A 21705-nucleotide genomic window follows, 5' to 3' on the forward strand; every position below is an offset into this window, starting at 1 on the left:
TACAACTGTGACCTGGCCACGATAAAGCAAAGCAGTGCGACACAAACACAGTTACACATGGAATAAACAAACAGTCAATAATACAATAGGAAAAAGTCTATATTTAGTGTGTGCAAATGAGGTAGGATAAGGGAGGTAAGGCAATAAATAGGCCATATTTGTGAAATAATTACAATATAGCAATTAAACACTGGAGTGATAGACGTGCAGAAGATGAGTGTGCAAGTAGAGATACTGGGGTGCGAAGGAGTAAAATAAATAACAGTATGGGGATGAGGTAATTGGATGGGCTATTTACAGATGGGCTATGTACAGGAGCAGTGATCTATGAGCTGCTCTGACAGCTGGTGCTTAAAGTTAGTGAGGGAGATATGAGTCTCCAGCTTCAGTGATTTTTGCAGTTTGTTCCAGTCATTGGCAGCAGAGAACTGAAAGGAAAGGCGGCCAAAGGAGGAATTGGCTTTGGGGGTGACCAGTGAAATATACCTGCTAGAGCGCGGGCTATGGGTGGGTGCTGCTATGGTGACCAGTGAGCTGAGATAAGGCGGAGCTTTACCTAGCAAAGACTTATAGATGAGGCGACGAATATGAAGTGAGGGCCAGCCAACGAGAGCATACAGGTCGCAGTGGTGGGTAGTATATGGGGCTTTGGTGACAAAACAGATGGCACTGTGATAGACTGCATCCAATTTGCTGAGTAGAGTGTTGGAGGCTATTTTGTAAATGACATCGCCGAAGTCAAGGATTGGTAGGATAGTCAGTTTTACGAGGGTATGTTTAGCAGCATGAGTGAAGGATCCTTTGTTGCGAAATAGGAAGCCGATTCTAGATTTAATTTTGGATTGGAGACGCTTAATGTGAGTCTGGAAGGAGAGTTTACAGTCTAACCAGACACCTAGGTATTTGTAGTTGTCCACATATTCTCAGTCAGAACCGTCCAGAGTAGTGATCCTGGACGGGCAGGCAGGTGTGGGCAGCGATCGGTTGAAGAGCATACATTTAGTTTTACTTGCATTTAAGAGCAGTTGGAGGCCACGGAAGGAGAGTTGTATGGCATTGAAGCTCGTCTGGAGGTTAGTTAACACAGTGTCCAAAGAAGGGCCAGAAGTATACAGAATGGTGTCATCTGCATAGAGGTGGATCAGAGAATCGCCAGCAGCATGTATACATCATTGATGTATACAGAGAAAAGAGTCGGCCCGAGGATTGAACCCTGTGGCACCCCCATAGAGACTGCCAGAGGTCCAGACAACAGGCCCTCCGATTTGACACACTGAACTCTGTCTGAGAAGTAGTCGGTGAACCAGGCGAGGCAGTCATTTGAGAAACCAAGGCTGTTGTGTCTGCCGATAAGAATGTGGTGATTGACAGAGTTGAAAGCCTTGGCCAGGTCGATGAATACGGCTGCACAGTATTGTCTCTTATCGATGGCGGTTATGATATCGTTATTTATAACACTATTTGTTTTAGAATGAATTGTTTGGCTTGGACAAAAAAGTGTCAGTTTTAGAAGTTTATCTCTGCATGGTTATGGCATTGAAGTGAAACCAGTTTATATCTCATGGACTCACAGGAATGTCATTGTCCCTTCCAATCGCATCAGGGTTATAGAGTGTGACAGTGTCTACTGTGGGGGAATGAACTCTCTGCCATCCACCTGACTCACTGAGTGTGTGCGGATGGAGAAAAATGTGTGAGAAGCCCACGTCTATGGAGAAGTCACACATGACTCGATCTACAGGTGTCTTTGTAGGCAAAGCAAGTTTATATTTAAATTCATGGCTTCTTTTTATTCAGATTGTATTTTATGCTACCTGTCTTTCTGTCTCTCGTACTCGCTCTTTCTCTCCTTTTCTCTCCATCTCTTACTAAACCTCTCCGTTTGACTGTAATCCATCCATCCAAGTCTGTTTTTGGATCATCTTTCACCTTCTCCCTTCACTTAATTTGTAACCAGGTAAACTGATTAGACCTAATTGTCTCATCCTACATACTAAAATCATGTTTTTCTTAGCTCAAATGCAATTATGCAGTTGAGTGATGACGAGACCATCTATATTTAGCCATTAGCCCACTGCCGGAAAGTCTTTATTCTAGCTTCTGTATATGGGGACAGAGTTTTAGGGATCAAACAAAATCGATTTAGCTATAAAGGGATTGTTTATTGATTTGAAATGGGTAGAATTTGAAAAAAAGGTTATAGTTATCCTCAACACTCTTGCTGGTCTCAGTGCATGTCATTACACCACTGGTGAATGTTTTCATTACTAAAAGTTACACAGATACACAACAGATGGGGTCAGTAACGAAAAACACAGTGAAGGCAATGAAATAGTGACATTAACGGAGAGACAGTAATTCGATTGGCAGAACGCTGAAATTAAATGGCACCAGATAATCAACGAGAGAGAGAGAGAGGTGATACTTTGTATGTAAACCCACAACTTTTAAGATTGATGGCTGAACAATACAATACCCACTGGGCAAAAACTGGTTGAATCAACATAGTTTCCACGTGATTTCAACAAAAAACATATATGTGACGACATTGAATCAACGTGGAAAGCTGATTGGATTTGAAAAAAAATCATCAAGGTAAGGGTTTAGTCTTTTTTTCACCCAACTATTAACCTAAATCAAATTACATGGTGAAATGTTTTGTTGATTTCACGTTGAATTCTGGTTGGCAAATGGAAATCAAAACTAGAAATTGGACTGACTGTGGGTATTTATTTTCTACTTGGATTAATTTGTTAATATCTTAACTCTAGCATGCTTTCCCAACTCCTTTTATTCCTGTATGTTGGCTGGCAAGAAACGATACACCCCAATCAAAGTTCATTCTCCTGAAACGTAAACTTGTGCTGAATCAAATATAATCTATGGGCAAGTAATTCCACTGAGAGTTACAGGAACCGACTGTGGGTCATTAGGCTCCCCTTGATAAGGAAGGTTGCTCAATAAATACAGTAGTTCTAAGATTTGAATGAAATACAGTTATCTGCCATTCTCTATGCGAAGGTGGTCTCATTGACTAGTAGGAAAATCTGCAGTATTCACTGAGCAAACAACTTACTCATCATCAGTCAGAAGTTAATTGCGGGGGAAAGTTCAATATCTATTGCTGTCTGCTTCCTCGCACCTCATATAACTGCAGTCAGTGGGCAAGAGATACATCACTGGTAGTTTATTTTCTGCATATTTTCACAACCTGGCGCGAGTCCTTACATTACCGACTTCAATTGACTATGGACATGGAAGAAGCTCTCAACAGCACCATCCATCCGACCTGTTTAGAAGAACCTCCGCTGGCTATCGATGTCATAAAGCGTGAGTTACCCAGATTACCTTATCAATCAGTTTGTAGATAGTGTTTCATTATAAAGTTGTTTTGAAATTTTGAAAGCAAATTTCACTACGAATTGTACAAAACACTTTTTGGGACGCAGACTGTTTCTTTTGCTTCTCTGACTTCATTGACTTAACATACTCATTAATATGTGAAATAAATAATACAAATCATAATAATGAATAATAATTCTGTCTTGGTCTTATTTCATTCAGTTGTACCTGACATGTCAAGCATCCCAACGCAAAACAGGAGATACAGAAGTTACAGAAGTATGATAATATAGTAGGGCTATATTAAAAGTGACAGTTAGTTTATATCATTATTTTCTCCAATGTGTGTGATAACTACACCGTGGCCATTGGCGTGGCAGAAATGTGACTGATTGGGTCTCTGGCACACAACAAGACTTTATTAGCCCGTTGAGCTAAAGCTCAGGTGTTAGCTCTGTAAGTATTCAGGTCTCCGGTGTTGTGCCGAAAATCTAATTTCATTAATTTTGTGACTAGAGTCAAATACTTTCTGTGGCACACATCAGAGTCAAATACTTTCTATAGAACAAACTTCACGTCAGGATAGGCAACCGAACGTTATTGTTCACCAATCAATCTCTGATACACAGACAAGCCCAATAAAATAGATTCTGAATGAATTTGTCCTCCAAATGGAAGGCTCCAGTCTGATCCAGGCTGATTAGAGGGACAGCATTTCACTCTGCCCATCATTACATCTCCATGTGTAGGCCACAGATATGCATGTTTGGTTTCTCCAAAGTCATTTTTCTGTTCTGAGAAAAATGATGGCTCATTTGATATGAATGACAAATAACTTGCATGGCCTTTCATCCTTTGTATTCAGTCAACATCTCTTCAAGGGTGGTTTATTGTTTCTGTAGATAGCCTCGATCTCAGTCCATATGAAACTAATCAAGGATACATTTAGACAGCTGGATTTTCACTGGGCGGAGTGAAGTATTGTTGGGATCTCATCAGCACTCAACCTCAAAAGAGGCTGAATTAAATGGTTTGGAGGCTGTTTCACAAATGCTGTTGTGTCCATGGGGATGTTGTCAGGGTATTGATCTATCCTCAAGAGAGGTTGTTGTTGCCAGGGGCTTCTACTGACCTATACAACCTCTCTCTCTCTCTCTCTCTCTCTCTCTCTCTCTCTCTCTCTCTCTCTCTCTCCCTTCTGATCCCCTTACTCTCTCCCTTAACTAGAGCTGGATGTCTTCGGTGTGGCTCTGTACTCCATGCTGACCCTCATGTCTACGCTGTCCCTGCTGCTATACCTGGAGGAGTGTGTGTTTATCTATAGAAAAGTCCCGTCTCCTAAGAAGACAACTATTATGTGGGTCAATGGTGCTGCACCGGTAAGAAGTCAGCTCCCTGTCTCCGCTAGCCTTCACCAGATGCAATTGAATGCAATAAGTACTGCCAGTGTATCTCTGTGGTTATAGCTACACTGTCTGGACTGGATGAGTATATTGTCTCGTTATTGTTATTTTATTGTGTTACTTTTTATTGTATTTTTTACTTTAGTTTATTTAGTAAATATTTTATTTACTCTATTTCTTGAACTGCATTGTTGGTTAAGGGCTTGTAAGTAAGCATTTTCACTGTGAGGTCTACACCTGTTGTATTTGGCGCATGTGACAAATACAATATGATTTGAATTGACGAGCGACTGAGACAGCAGTTTATCACTGTGGTTATACATAGCTAGATTGCCTACATGGAGAGATGACATCACAAACATCTGTTTGGGTGTTAAGGTCCAATGCAGCCGTTTTTATTTGAATTTCAAATCATTTCTGGGAAACAATTAAGTACCTTACCGCGATTGTTTTCTATTAAAATGGTCAAAAATAAACAAAAATAGCTTCTTAGCAAAACACATTTATTTTGCTGGGACTGTCTGGGAGTGGCGAGGGGAAATCTGAAAATGAGCTGTTATTGGCAGAGGGATTTGGAACTGTCTTTCTTGTTGGTATATTAACACATTTTGACCAGGCAGGTCAAAACTCCATCCCACCAAAACAGGCTGAAATTTCAGGCGTTCTTTTCAAACAGCTCTTACACGAAAAGGGCATTATCATAATTTTCACAATTTCACAGTATTATTCCAACGTCAGTGTGGAAATATAAATAAAACACAGGATAATCAAATTTTTGACTGCACTGGGCCGTTAACTTTTAACTAAACTGTAAATGAGAATGTCTGTCATTCTATGATCATACAGTATTTTATTCATCACTTTATATGAATGAGAACCATGTGGATGATGAATGTTTTGACTAAAAGTAACGTTCTGTTTCTGTCACAGGTCATTGCCACCATGGCTTGTTTTGGGATGTGGATACCAAGGGCTACCATGTTTACAGATATGACCTCTAATTCGTAAGTTTCCTCTCACCCACACACTACTTATTACTCTCTCTCTCTCTCTCTCTCTCTCTCTCTCTCTCTCTCTCTCTCTCTCTCTCTCTCTCTCTCTCTCTTTCACATACCCTTCTATGAACTTATAAACAATTTGACTATACTGCACTAAGTAGATGCAGTGCTCTTTCACCTGTAGTAATGAGCTGACAGGAAGCCATAGCAAGGAGTACTGACATAAACGGGAGGAGGCTTTTTATGAATGCACTCAACTATGTGACCACAGTTTAACCACTCGCTTAATCATTACACCGTGTTAGAGATCATCCCCAGAGAGCTGGGAGCCTAGGAAGAAAAAATTAAGGTAATTACATTTTTAGCTAGTTGAAAAGCAAAGCATGTGCATCAAGTACAGAAAACGCAGGCTAGACATTTGGCAAAACAATACTCATATGCATCTGGTTGGCATAAGGGCTCAATCCCTATCGCAGAAGATCCGTACTATAGCACGATTTAAATTGAGTGGTATAGCACAATTGTAATTTAGCATTTACCGTAAATGCAGCCTCCGCAAATGCGGGAACATTGCCTTTAAATGTCCTTTAAATGTAAATCGTGCTATGCAGCAGATCAGATATCATCCCACATCCTCAGAGAGCTGGAAGGGGAAAATACAGGAAATGACACAAACAAGCACAAACAAACTTTTTTGGGACACAAACAAAAGTTGAGTGGGCAGACTAACTGGTTTTTAAGGCTGGTGACACACACTTGTTATGTGTGTACAATGTATCTAACAATTTACAAGTAAACCCTCTCCTTTTCTCTATAGGTACTTTGCAGTGGTGGTGTATAAGATCTTGGTTCTGATGATAGAGGAGAGTGGGGGTAGTGAGGCCTTTCTGAAGAACAATGCCCAGAAAACCTTCAATATCAGTGTAGGACCCTGCTGCTGCTGCTGTCCCTGCTTGCCACGCGTTCCGGTCACACGGTAACATGAACAACACACTGGGAAAAAACTGGTTTAATCAACGTTGTTTCCATGTCATTTCATCCCAAAAATATCAATGTGATGATGTGGAAAACTGATTGAATTTGAAAAAAATCATCAACGTAAGGGTATTTTGTATTTTTTTCACACAAATTTTTGCTTAAATCTAATGACATGGTGACCTTTTTTGTCGATTTCACATAGAATTCATCTTAGTTGACAAGTAATCCAAATGTAAGTCAAAACTAGATGACATCTGTGACCAGTGGGATGATGATTCATACTCAGGTCACACTTGGGCCAGAAGATTCTTTGTGTTGGTAATGTTTAACACAAGTAGTTAGAACATATTAATAACTCTGGTCTGTTTTCATTCAGTTGCATGTTATTCTGGCTGAAGCTGGGGGCTCTTCAGTATGCTATCTTAAGGACAGTCCTCTCAATTCTGTCCATAATATTGTGGACCAACGGCAACTTTGATCTTTCTGATGTAAGTAACTGTCCTCCTTTCTGTGAAAATCTTCTCAGCAACAACAAACATCCCCTTTACATCTTAGCTTCGAACTGAGCTTGGTGTCATTCCATTGATGTCCACTATTCAATGCCTACCCTCTTTAACCTTTCTCCATGTCTCGGTGTTTAGCTGGAGATCACAGGCACAGCTATTTGGATCAACCCATTTATAGGTGTTCTCACCATCATCTCCCTCTGGCCTGTCGCCATCATGTTCATGAACATATGCAACACACTGCGCAGCATCAAGATCATACCTAAATATGCCATGTACCAGGTGAGTCTGACCATGTCCTACTGCACAAACCAGATAGTCCAGGAACTGCCTGCTCAATGCCATTGGTGAAATTACATCAGCTTCTGTCATTTCCTTAGTCCTTGACCCTTGAGTTTTTAGGAATATTGTGTAGTGTCTGATTCAGTATGGCGGTGTCCATTTCTGCATCCCAATATTCTATGCATCTCCATGATGTCGCTGGTCATGTGTCCATAGTTGGTGCTGGTGCTCAGTCAGCTGCAGACGGCCATCATTAACATCCTGGCCTTGGATGGAACCATCGCCTGCTCTCCGCCCTTCTCCTCTAGTGCCCGTGGCACCAGTAAGTGACAGAATAGCTCCAAACCAGCCAAACGAGAGCCATTACTTGATCAATATGAAGTCCATGTCCACCAACCCTGTCTGTCTGTCTGTCTGTCTGTCTGTCTGTCTGTCTGTCTGTCTGTCTGTCTGTCTGTCTGTCTGTCTGTCTGTCTGTCTGTCTGTCTGTCTGTCTGTCTGTCTGTCTGTCTGTCTGTCTGTCTTTCTGTCTGGTCTGTCTTTCTGTCTGGTCTGTCTGTGTGTGTGTCTATGTGTCTGTCTGTCTGTCTGTCTGTCTGTCTGTCTGTCTGTCTGTCTGTCTGTCTGTCTGTCTGTCTGTCTGTCTGTCTGTCTGTCTGTCTGTCTGTCTGTCTGTCTGTCTGTCTGTCTGTCTGTCTGTCTGTCTGTCTGTCTGTCTGTCTGTCTGTCTGTCTGTCTGTCTGTCTGTCTGTCTGTCTGGTCTGTCTGTCTGGTCTGTCTGTGTGTGTGCCTATGTGTCTGTCTGTCTGGTCTGTCTTTCTGTCTGGTCTGTCTGTGTGTGTGTCTATGTGTCTGTCTGGCCTGTCTGTGTGTCTGGTCTGTCTATATGTCTGTCTGTCTGGTCTGTCTGTGTGTGTGGTCTGTCTGTGTGTGTGTCTGGTCTGTCTGTGTGTGTGTCTATGTGTCTGTCTGCAGTGTTGAGTCAGCAGCTAATGATCGTGGAGATGTTCATCGTTACCCTGGTGACCCGGGCGTTGTACCGCCGCACCTATGACTCTCTTCCCACCGACCCCCACGAGACCGACAACGACCAGAACAGCAAGATCAGCCTGCAGGCCCCACAGGGCGAGCACACTGTCTGAGAGATTGGGCTGAAGTGAGAGGCAGAGTGGTGTGTGTGTTTGCATGAGTGTGCGTGTGTGCGTTAAAGAGAGGGAGAGAGAGAGAGGGACTCTCTACCAAACATTTACACTATAGTTTTACTTGTATATTAATTTTGTTTTGATGGTGTGATACTGTATATTCTGCTGTTCTAGTTGTTGGTTAGTCTTGTATGAGATGAAACTTACTGTATATTAAAAGTTTACCTGCATTATGCTGAATATAATATTAGAACATATACCTCAAACAACATGTCTGTCCCATCCATATTTCCTCAAGTTGCCTCAGCTCTCAACACGGCTATGTGGAGTTTGGTGTGTGAGGGAGTTGGAAAGAGATGGAGTTTATAAACAAAAGCGGGTTAATGGGGGTATGAAATATGTATTTTGTATTCATATCAATAAATATAGTGAATTACAACTACAGTCTCAGTCAAAAGTTTGGACACATCTACTCATTCAAGGATTTTTCTGTACCGTAATTTCCGGACTATTAAGCGCACCTGAATATAAGCCGCACCCACTGAATTTAATTGTTTTTTTTTTTTTGAACATAAATAAGCTGCACATGTCTATAAGCCGCAGGTGCCTACCGGTACATTGAAATAAATGAACTTTACACAGGCTTTAACGAAACACGGCTTGTAACAAAAATAAGTAGGCTTTAACGAAACATGGCTTGTAACAAAAATAAATAGGCTTTAACGAAACACGGCTTGTAACAAAAAATAAAAATTAGCAGTAAGCTTTAGTTGTCTTTTTGCACTGAGTCAATTCCTCACGCTGCTGTTTCCAACGTCTTATCATCGACTCATTAAGACCAAGCTCCCGTGCAGCAGCTCTATTTCCTTTTCCAACAACCAGATCAATCGCCTTCAACTTGAAAGCTGCATCATATGCATTTCTCCGTGTCTTTGCCATGATGAGGGTGACAAAATGACTACCGTAATCAGAATGATGGGAAGTTTGAGAGCGCTCGATTGAATCTAAACAGTAAACAAAAAAGTTGTTTGACCTTAACCCGTTCGGCAATTTCATTGGTCTAATGAAAGCTTCATGCCGCCAAAAAACTGAGCACGTCACAGAATGTGTTTTGTTGTTGAAAAAAAAATTGAAAGCGGGAAAAATCCATATACTAGCCGTGTCATTGTTTAAGCCGCGAGGTTCAAAGCGTGGGAAAAATGTTGCGGCTTATAGTCCGGAATTTATGGTAGTTTTTACTATTTTCTACATTGTAGAATAATAGTGAAGACATCAAAACTATGAAATAATACATATGGAATCATTTGGTAACCAAAAAAGTGTTAAACAAATCAAAATATATTTTAGATTCTTCAAAGTAGCCATCTGTCACGCTGTCACGCCCTGACCTGAGAGAGACGGTTTATTTCTCTATTTTGTTAGGTCAGGGTGTGGGGTGGGCATTCTATGTTTTGTATTTCTTTGTTTTGGGCCGAGTATGGTTCCTAATCAGAGGCAGCTGTCTATCGTTGTCTCTGATTAGGAATCATACTTAGGCAGCCTTTTCCCACCTGTGTTTGTGGGTAGTTGTTTTCTGTTTAGTTTTCTGTACCTGACAGAACTGTAGCTTTCGTTTTCCCTTTGTTATTTTGTTCGAGTGTTTGTTTGATTCTAATAAAAGATCATGAACACGTGCCACGCTGCATCTTAGTCCCCTCTCTACGACAGTCGTTACACACGCCCTGACCTTAGAGCCTTTTTTATTCTCTATTTTGTTAGGTCAGGGTGTGACTTGGGTGGGCATATCTATGTTTCTATTTCTTTGTTGGCCTAGTATGGTTCCCAATCAGAGGCAGCTGTTTATCGTTGTCTCTGATTGGGGGATCATACTTTTTCCCACCTGTGATTGTGGGATCTTGTTTGTGTGTAGTTGCGTTCTGCACTGCATATAGCTTTACGTTCGTTTTTGTATTTTGTTGTTTTTCCCGGTGTCATTGTTAATAAAAGAAAATGTACGCCTACCACGCTGCACCTTGGTCTCATTCCAACAACGGACGTAACACCATCCTTTGCCTTGATGACAGCTTTGCACACTCTTGGCATTCTCTCAACCAGCTTCACATATGCTGGGCACTTGAATTGTATTGGCTGCTTTTCCTTCATTGTGCGGTCCAAATCATCCCGAACCATCTCAATTGGGTTGAGGTTGGGTGATCACTCTCCTTGGTCAAATAGCCCTTACAGCCTGGAGGTGTGTTTTGGCTCATTGTCCTGTTGAAAAACAAATGATAGTCCCACTAAGCACAAACCAGATGGGATAGCGTATCGCTGCAGAATGCTGTGGGAGTCATGCTGGTTAAATGTGCCTTGAATTCTAAATAAGTCAGTAACAGCGTCACCAGCAAAGCACCCCCACACCATCACAACTCCTCCTCCATGCTTCACGGTGGGAACCACACATGCGGAGATCATCCTTTCATCTACTCTGCGTCTCACAAAGACATGGCGGTTGGAACCAAAAATCTCAAATTTGGACTCATCAGACCAAAGGACAGGTGCTCGGGTGCTGTAGGTGTCCTGAAGGGCAGGTAGTTTGCCCCCAAAAATGCAGACCGCACCAACCTCTGGAGAGCCATGCGGTTGTGGAATGGTGCAGTTGCTGTACCAAGCGGTGATACAACCCTACAGGATGCTCTCAATTGTCAATCTGTAAAAGTTTGTGAGGGTTTTAGATAAGCCAAATGTATTCAGCCTCCTGAGGTTGAAGTGGAGCTGTTATACTTTTTTCACCACACTGTCTGTGTGGGTGGACCATTTCAGATCATCAGTGATGTGTACGGTAAGGAACTTGAAGCTTTCCACCTTCTCCACTGCGTTCCTGTCGATGTGGATAGGGCCATGTTCCCTCTGCTGTTTCCTGAAGTCCACGATCAGCTCCTGTATTTTGTTGACGTTGAGTGAGAGGTTATTTTCCTTGCACCACTCTCCTAGGGCCCTCACCTCCTCCCTGTAGGCTGTCTTGTCATTGTTGGTAATCAGGCCTACTACTGTTGTGTCGTATGCAAACTTGATGATTGAGTTGGAGGTGTGTGTGGCCACACAGCGGGGGTCCAGGGCAGGGAAGCAGGACTGACGAGACGAGGGACTGATGACCAGAGTCAGAGCGGACGGAACTGTAGCAGACAAAAGCAGCGTCAGGCTAGGGAAACAGGCACTACAGGATAACAAGATCTATGCAGGAACAAACGGCTTGAAATGCCGACTGACAGAGCAGAGGCTACGATCTGGCAGCGTGGAAGTGGCAGGGCTGAGTGTTTGTAGAGGTCTTGATTATGGAACATGTTGCAGCTGGTGGGGATCTGCTCTGACTCCAGCACATCTGTCTCCACTCACACAATCAGATACACCCACACAGAGACAAGGAGAGAGCACTGGGGGAGTGGCAGGTTAGGGAGACACAGGATGAGAAGTAGAGGGCGTGGCAGGGGCAGATGTAACATGGTGTCAGGTAAGGTAGAGATGATATGATCCTTAACTGGCCTCTCAAAGCACTTCATGAAGATATTTAATTCAGTTACTATTCCTTTCTTGGGTCACATCGAAACCTCAAATAATATCATATTATTCTCCCTCGTCAAGGTCTATCAAGCAATTGGACTTCGGTGAGTATAGAAAGAAGTTCTGCAAGAGTTTGAATATCATGGACACAGATATGCTATAGGGTTGCCACTGTGTTGAAAATAAGACGGGTGGCTTTTACTCTATGGCAGTTCCACGATAATAGAGTGATGCTGAGACCCACTTTTTCACTTAAAAAAAGTATATTTTTAACAATTGCCACTAAAAATGTCACTAAAACACATTTACTTGAGGAACAGTATCAATGTAAAGTTTGGTAGAATGCCATTCATAATCTCCCTCAGTTTTTTATGTGACCACGTTTTCCAAAAACTCTGTTAAATATCTACTCTGAATTTAGATTCAAAGATGTCTGCAGAAAGAATGGGTGACATGACCCAGCTATGACATGACATTCTGAGTTTGAAAAAATCTCTTTTGGCACACCGGGTGACAGAATGACGGTAACAGAATGGCATCTTGGGTCAATGTACTGTGCCGTATGCACTACCCTCCCTCTGTTACGCCTTGTGGTCGGATGCCAGGTAGTTGCCTTACCAAGCGGTGATGCAGCCAATCAAGATGCTCTCAATGGTGTAGCTATAGAACTTTTAGAGGATCTGATGGGCCATGCCAAAATCTTTTCAGCCTCCTGAGGGGGAAGAGGCATTGTCGTGCCCTCTTCACAACTGTGTTGGTGTGTTTGGACCATGATAGATCCTTAGTGATGTAGACACAGAGGAACATGAAGCTATCAACCCACTCCACTACATCCCCATTGATGTGAATTGGGCATACTCGGCCCTCCATTTTACGTAGTGCACGATCAGCTCCTTTGTCTTGCTGATGTTGAGGGAGAAGTTGTTGTCCTGGCACCACACTGCCAGGTCTCTGACCTCCCTATAGGCTGTCTCATCATTGCCGGTGATCAGACCTACAACCTTTGTGTCGTCTGCAAACTTAATGATTATGTTGGAGTCATGCGCTACCACACAGTTGTGGGTGAACAAGGAGTACAGAAGGGGACTAAGCACGGACCCCTGAGGGGCCCCCGTGTTGAGGATTAGCGTGGCGGCGGATGTGTTGTTACCTACCCTTACCACATGAGGCCATCCCATCAGGAAGTCCAGGATACAATTGCAGAGGGAGATGTTCAGTCCCAGGGTCCTTAGCTTAGTGATGAGCTTGGATGGCACTATGGTGTTGAATGCTGAGCTGTAGTCAGTGAACAGCATTCTCATGTATGTGTATCTTTTGTCCAAGTGGGAAAGGGCAGTGTGGAGATGCAATAGACATTGCATCATCTGTGGATCTGTTGGGGTGGTATGCGAATTGGAGTGGGTCCAGGGTGTCTGGGATGATGCTGTTGAACAAAGCATTTCATGGCTACAGATGTGAGTGCTACACTATGTTACCTTGGCATTCTTGGGCACAGGGACTATTGTGGTCTGCTTGAAGCATGTAGGTATTACATTTATATAAACTAGAATTAAACTCAATATCACTTTTGAAATACAATATAGCCTATTAACTTGTCGACAAATTAATAAATTATACTGTATGTTGGATTCACATCTCCAACCCAAAATAAAAGTTAAAGAATGGGATGAAGCCAGTGGCTCAGATGGAACTAACCAAGCAGTAGATGCAGCTCCTTTAAATGTTGATATTTGGTTGGGTTTCCAACCAAACACAATTCAATATAACTTTTTCAATACAGTAAATAGCCTAAAGTTAAGGCCATCTTACAAACTAATGTAACAGTATTTATTCAACCTTAAAATGAGTAACACATCCATGGCCACATTTTGAGGTTACTGTAACTATACATTTCTTCTTGTGTAATCATATAAAGTGTGCATGTTCAAGATAGCGTGCATAGGTCATTGCAGGTCTGTGGAGATCTTCACAATTGCTGTAATAATCTGCGCAGAATCTCAAACGGCATTGATTACTTGCACCATGTACATTCGGTTCTGGTATTAGACGAAGCACAGTTGTATAAATAAGCAAAATATCAGGTACATCAAGAGCTTTGGGGAGCTGCTGGACTATGAGCACAAGGTGTCCAGCGAGTAAGTTGACATGTACACAGTGACACCAGGCACCCACCACATCTTCACCAGCACAGAGACCTCTGAGGGTCCTCACACCATATTTCTCTGTAACAGCTTTCTAAACATCCTGGTCAAAATCCATAACGGGCACAATGACGTGGTCCCCACCATGGCTCAGTGTTTCATAGAGTACAAGCAGAAGTTTGGCTTTGACCTTTCATCAGTAGCAACGCTTCTACATCTGCGTTGCTTGCTGTTTGGGGTTTTAGGCTGGGTTTCTGTATAACACTGTGACATCTGCTGATGTAAAAAGGGCTTTATAAATACATTTTATTGATTAATTGAATACTTTCTGGATCGCTTCAACACCGACAGGATATCCTTCCGCATGCTCATCAACCAGCACAGTAAGTACACATCACCAGCCAATAAGCATGTACAGTACTGTGGGCTTTTTATATATGCGTGTCAGAAGTTCAGTCTAAAATCGTACATGTGTATGACTTATAGTGGATGTTATGATTTACAGTGGATGTCATGACTTACAGTGGATGTTATGACTTATAGTGGATGTTATCACTTATAGTGGATGTCATGACTTACAGTGGATGTCATGACTTACAGTGGATGTTATGACTTACAGTGGATGTTATGACTTATAGTGGATGTCATGACTTACAGTGGATGTCATGACTTACAGTGGATGTTATGACTTATAGTGGATGTTATGACTTATAGTGGATGTCATGACTTACAGTGGATGTCATGACTTACAGTGGATGTTATGACTTACAGTGGATGTCATGACTTACAGTGGATGTCATGACTTACAGTGGATGTTATGACTTACAGTGGATGTCATGACTTACAGTGGATGTCATGACTTACAGTGGATGTTATGACTTACAGTGGATGTAATGACTTATAGTGGATGTTATGACTTATAGTGGATGTTGATGAAGATCTTGATAAGATGATATTTTGTGTTACAGCACTCATTTTTGGTGATGACAGAACCACCTCCCATCCCAAGCACATTGGAAGTATTGATCCTACCTGCAACATCCCTGAGGTGGTGAAAGGTGAGCAGAATTAAATTCAATTGATCATAATCTTTGTCAAATGGTAACTTTGAGTCAGGCTGCATCTGGTAAGCAACTTATTGAATTAGTATTCAATGAAGGATCTATGTTGTGTACACCCTCAGGTTGATCAATGTTGAACACAATGCCACACACTGTAAGTCTTCTGTGTGTCTGTCCTGCTGCTTCTTGACTATTTACCCAGTGTCCTTGTCACGTCCTGACCAGTAAAGGGGTTATTTGTTCTTATAGTTTGGTCAGGACGTGGCAGGGGGTATTTGTTTTTGTGGTTCAGGGTGTGTTTGTGTATGTGTTCATGTAGAGGGGGTATTTGGTTTATATGGTTTGGGGTGGGAGATTGTTTCTTGTTTTGCTGTATGCCTGACAAGACTGTCTAGTTCGTTTGTTTTTTGTATACGTTGTTTGTGTTTTTCCTTCTTCACAAATAAAAAGAAGATGAGTATACATTTTCCTGCTGCGTTTTGGTCTACACCCTACGACACTCGTGACAGAATCTCCCACCCAACACGGACCAAGCAGCGGAGGAGGGAGCAGCAACAGATGGACTGTCGGGAGTCATGGACCTGGGAGGAGATTAAAGCCGGAGTGGGCCCATGGAGGAAGGCGAAAGAGGACCGGGAATGTTACAGGGGAACACGGTTGGCATTCAAACCGGAGAGGCAGCCCCAAGAAAAAATGTTGGGGGGGGCACACGGGTAGTTTGGCTGGGCGAGGATTAAGCCCCAAACCAAATCCCCGTGCTTTTGTTAAGCAACCTTTGACTGGACAGGTCCCGTGCTTTGGGTTAATGCGTACTGTGGCGAGGCCAAGTATCTTCAGGCCGGTGTGCGCAGTGCCAGCGCCCCGCATTTGCCAGGGGGAATTGGGCACCCAGCCAGTACAGGCGGTGCCAGTCCTGCGCTCGAGACTGCCAGTGCGCCTCTACGGTCCAGTGTATCCTGCTCCTCCCACTAGCCCTGAAGTGCGTGTCTCCAGTCTGATACCTCCAGTACCAGCACCACGCACCAGGCTTCCAGTGTGTCAGCCCAGTCCAGTACGTCCTGTTCCCGCTCCTCGCACTAGCCTTGGTGTGCGTGTCCCTAGTCTGGCGTCTCCTAAGCCAGCACCACGCACTGGGCTTCCAGTGCGTCAGTCCAGTCCAGTACGTCCTGTTCCCGCTCCTCGCACTAGCCTTGGGGTGCGTGTCCCTAGTCTGATACCTCCAGTACCAGCCCCACGCATCAGGCTTCCAGTGCGTCAGCCTAGTCCGAGCTTCCAACGACAGTGCCTCGTCCAGAGTGTCTGGTAACAGTGCCTCGTCCAGAACTTCCGGCAACAGTGCCTCGTCCAGAACTTCCGGCAATAGTGCCTCGTCCAGAGTGTCCGGCAACAGTGCCTCGTCCAGACTGTCCGGAACCAAGAGAGACGACCCACTGTCCGGAACCAAGAGAGACGGCCCACTGTCCGGAACCAGGAGAGACGGCCCACTGTCCCGAACCAGGAGAGACGGCCCACTGTCCGGAACCAGGAGAGACGGCCCACTGTCCGGAGCTCCCAGAGTCGTCCTGCATTCCGGAGCTCCCAGAGTCGTCCTGCAGTCCGGAGCTCCCAGAGTCGTCCTACGGCCCGGAGCTCCCAGAGTCGTCCAACAGTCCGGAGCTCCCAGAGTCGTCCTACGGCCCGGAGCTCCCAGAGTCGTCCTACGGTCCGGAGCTCCTAGAGTCGCCCTACAGTCCGGAGCTTCCAGAGTACAGTCCAGGGTCTTCAGTGACTGGCCTCAGGCAGAGGTATGCAGTGGGGGTGGTTTGGTCAGGTAGGGGATTAAGGCCTGAGCCTTAGCCACCTCCACTGTAGGAGGTTTGGGGAGGGGGGGGGGGTGTAGCACAGGAGCCGTCGGTGACGGCAGCCACCCTCCCTTCCCTTCCTTTAGTATAGGGGTTTATTTTTGTCGTTTTTTTTTTTTTTGTAGGGGGGGGGGGGTACTGTCACGTCCTGACCAGTAAAGGGGTTATTTGTTCTTATAGTTTGGTCAGGACGTGGCAGGGGGTATTTGTTTTGTGGTTCAGGGTGTGTTTGTGTATGTGTTCATGTAGAGGGGGTATTTGGTTTATATGGTTTGGGGTGGGAGATTGTTTCTTGTTTTGCTGTATGCCTGACGAGACTGTCTAGTTCGTTTGTTGTTTGTATACGTTGTTTGTGTTTTCCTTCTTCACAAATAAAAAGAAGATGAGTATACATTTTCACGCTGCGTTTTGGTCTACACCCTACGACACCCGTGACAGTTTTGCTGCTTCATGACTATTTACCCAATGTCCTGCTGCTTCATGACTATGTACCCAATGTTCTGTTGATTTGTGACTATTTACTCAATGTTCTGTTGATTTGTGACTATTTACCCAATGTTCTGCTGCTTCATGACTATTTACCCAATGTTCTGCTGCTTCATGACTATTTACCCAATGTTCTGCTGCTTCATGACTATTTACCCAATGCCGTGCTGCTTCATGACTATTTACCCAATGTTCTGCTGCTTCATGACTATTTACCAAATGTTCTGCTGCTTCATGACTATTTACCCAATGTTCTGCTGCTTCATGACTATTTACCCAATGTCCTGCTGCTTCATGACTATTTACCCAATGTCCCGCTGCTTCATGACTATTTACCCAATGTTCTGCTGCTTCGTGACTATTTACCCAATGTCCTGCTGCTTCGTGACTATTTACCCAATGTTCTGCTGCTTCATGACTATTTACCCAATGTCCTGCTGCTTCATGACTATTTACCCAATGTCCCGCTGCTTCATGACTATTTACCCAATGTTCTGCTGCTTCATGACTATTTACCCAATGTCCTGCTGCTTCATGACTATTTACCCAATGTCCCGCTGCTTCATGACTATTTACTCAATGTTCTGCTGCTTCATGACTATTTACCAAATGTTCTGCTGCTTCATGACTATTTACCCAATGTTCTGCTGCTTCATAACTATTTACCCAATGTCCTGCTGCTTCATGACTATTTACCCAATATTCTGCTGCTTCATGACTATTTACCCAATGTCCCGCTGCTTCATGACTATTTACCCAATGTTCTGCTGCTTCATGACTATTTACCCAATGTCCCGCTGCTTCATGACTATCTACCCAATGTTCTGCTGCTTTATGACTATCTACCCAATGTTCTGCTGCTTCATGACTATTTACCCAATGTCCTGCTGCTTCAGGGCAGCAGATAACCTAGCCGTTAAGAGCATTGGGCCAGTAACCGAAAGGTTGTTTGTTCGAATCCCCGAGCCGACAAGGTGAACATCTGTCGACGTGCCCTTGAGCAAGGCACTTAACGTTAATTTCTTCTGTAAGTCGCTCTGGATAAGAGCATCTGCTAAATGGCAAAAATTTACATTTTACATTTACGTCATTTAGCAGACGCTCTTATCCAGAGCGACTTACAAATTGGTGCATTCACCTTATGATATCCAGTGGAACAACCACTTTACAATAGTACATTTATATCGTTTTAGGGGGGGGGGGGGAGTTAGAAGGATTACTTAATCCTATCCCAGGTATTCCTTAAAGAGGTGGGGTTTCAGGTGTCTCTGGAAGGTGGTGATTGACTCCGCTGTCCTGGCGTCGTGAGGGAGCTTGTTCCACCATTGGGGTGCCAGAGCAGCGAACAGTTTTGACTGGGCTGAGCGGGAACTGTGCTTCCGCAGAGGTAGGGAGGCGAGCAGGCCAGAGGTGGATGAACGCAGTGCCCTTCTTTGGGTGTAGGGACTGATCAAAAATGTCACATGTAAATGTCATGACTATTTCCCCAATGTTCTGCAGATGCCTGTGAGACAGCTAAGATACTCTGTGAGCAGTACTACAGGGTTACCCCTGAGCTGAAGACAGAAGAGTATAATTGTATGCTTCAATGTAATTAATAACACTGAGCAATATGCATTATAAACTAATTATAGATATGTATGCATTTATGATGCAATATTGGTAAGATAGAAGGCACTGGTGCCTATATTGTAAATGTCTGAGTATAAGCTATGCTCTTGGTTAGGATGTGGCAGGTTTATTAGCTGGAATGGAAAAGTAATCTGGAATGGAAAGTTAGCCTATTCTTAGAGATTCTAGAAAAGTTTGTGTTCGTACGCACATCCTTAAAAACATAGGTGCTGGGCTAATAAAGAATACCTGAAAAGAACAGGAAGGCCCGAACACTGTTTATGCTCCCAATTAACTGCTTTATAGACACCGCTTCGATCTGAACCGGATCTTCATCAGGTCGACCAGGCCTCCCTATTCTTTTCAACTCATCTTAGAGTTTCCCATTGGCTTCTGTCTGAAACTGCAAATGTCAGCAGGAGATGCAGCAGATCCAATGAATATCTATTCCATGTGATATTGCATGAAACATGACTACTGTAATGATATAGGAGTAGAGGATGATTGATAAATATTGATTGGCTATATTTCCCATAATCATACATGTCCCTCTTTTCTCAGCCAAGGACCCTTCCAAGGCTATCCGGGTGGTTTATGTGCTATCTCACCTGTTCCATATGCTGGTTGATCTCTTCAAGGTGAGTGGTATTTATTTACATTTACATTACATTTAAGTCATTTAGCAGACGCTCTTATCCAGAGCGACTTACAAATTGGTGCATTCACCTTATGATATCCAGTGGAACAACCACTTTACAATAGTGCATCTAAATCTTTTAAGGGGGGGGGGGGGGGGGGGTTAGAAGGATTACTTTATCCTATCCTAGGTATTCCTTAAAGAGGTGGGGTTTCAGGTGTCTCCGGAAGGTGGTGATTGACTCCGCTGTCCTGGCGTCGTGAGGGAGCTTGTTCCACCATTGGGGTGCCAGAGCAGCGAACAGTTTTGACTGGACTGAGCGGGAACTGTGCTTCCGCAGAGGTAGGGAGGCGAGCAGGCCAGAGGTGGATGAACGCAGTGCCCTTCTTTGGGTGTAGGGACTGATCAGAGCCTGAAGGTATGGAGGTGCCGTTCCCTTCACAGCTCCGTAGGCAATCACCATGGTCTTGTAGCGGATGCGAGCTTCAACTGGAAGCCAGTGGAGAGAGCGGAGGATCGGGGTGACGTGAGAGAACTTGGGAAGGTTGAACACCAGACGGGCTGCGGCGTTCTGGATGAGTTGTAGGGGTTTAATGGCACAGGCAGGGAGCCCAGCCAACAGCGAGTTGCAGTAATCCAGACGGGAGATGACAAGTGCCTGGATTAGGACCTGCGCCGCTTCCTGTGTGAGGCAGGGTCGTACTCTGCGAATGTTGTAGAGCATGAACCTACAGGATCGGGTCACCGCCTTGATGTTAGTGGAGAACGACAGGGTGTTGTCCAGGATCACGCCAAGGTTCTTAGCACTCTGGGAGGAGGACACAAGGGAGTTGTCAACCGTGATGGCGAGATCATGGAACGGGCAGTCCTTCCCCGGGAGGAAGAGCAGCTCCGTCTTGCCGAGGTTCAGCTTGAGCTGGTGATCCGTCATCCACACTGATATGTCTGACAGACATGCAGAGATGCGATTCGCCGCCTGGTTATCAGAAGGGGGAAAGGAGAAGATTAATTGTGTGTCGTCTGCATAGCAATGATAGGAGAGACCATGTGAGGATATGACAGAGCCAAGTGACTTGGTGTATAGCGAGAATAGGAGAGGGCCTAGAACAGAGCCCTGGGGGACACCAGTGGTGAGAGCGCGTGGTGCGGAGACAGATTCTCGCCATGCCACCTGGTAGGAGCGACCTGTCAGGTAGGACGCAATCCAAGCGTGGGCCGCGCCGGAGATGCCCAACTCGGAGAGGGTGGAGAGGAGGATCTGATGGTTCACAGTATCAAAGGCAGCAGATAGGTCTAGAAGGATGAGAGCAGAGGAGAGAGAGTTAGCTTTAGCAGTGCGGAGAGCCTCCGTGACACAGAGAAGAGCAGTCTCATTTGAATGCCCAGTCTTGAAACCTGACTGATTAGGATCAAGAAGGTCATTCTGAGAGAGATAGCAGGAGAGCTGGCCAAGGACATTTTACATTTTTTACATTTTAGTCATTTAGCAGACGCTCTTATCCAGAGCGACTTACAGTAGTGAACGCATACATTTCATTTTCATACAATTTCTTTTTTTTTCTTCTTCGTACTTGGCCCCCCGTGGGAAACGAACCCACAACCCTGGCGTTGCAAACACCATGCTCTACCAACTGAGCTACGGGGAAGGCTAGTTCAAGAGTTTTGGAGAGAAAAGAAAGAAGGGATACTGGTCTGTAGTTGTTGACATCGGAGGGATCGAGTGTAGGTTTTTTCAGAAGG

General features: G+C 44.2%; 1 protein-coding gene and 1 pseudogene across 1 annotated transcript; both read left to right on the forward strand.

The window, feature by feature from the left end:
- Positions 1-3038: 3038 nt before the first annotated feature.
- LOC106563633 (organic solute transporter subunit alpha) lies at positions 3039-10651 on the forward strand. The gene is made up of 8 exons (XM_014129388.3): positions 3039-3330; positions 4570-4721; positions 5676-5749; positions 6561-6719; positions 7098-7209; positions 7363-7509; positions 7726-7831; positions 8485-10651. The coding sequence occupies exons 1-8, from the start codon at positions 3249-3251 to the stop codon at positions 8649-8651; spliced, it is 999 nt and encodes a 332-aa protein (XP_013984863.1). The 5' UTR covers positions 3039-3248; the 3' UTR covers positions 8652-10651.
- Positions 10652-12706: 2055 nt separating this feature from the next.
- Positions 12707-20072, forward strand: LOC106563629 (pyruvate dehydrogenase (acetyl-transferring) kinase isozyme 3, mitochondrial-like; annotated as a pseudogene).
- The last annotated feature ends 1633 nt before the right edge of the window (positions 20073-21705 follow it).

This window comes from Salmo salar, chromosome 11, assembly GCF_965601325.2.
Source record: "Salmo salar chromosome 11, fSalSal1, whole genome shotgun sequence".
Classification (NCBI taxonomy): Eukaryota; Metazoa; Chordata; class Actinopteri; order Salmoniformes; family Salmonidae; genus Salmo; species Salmo salar.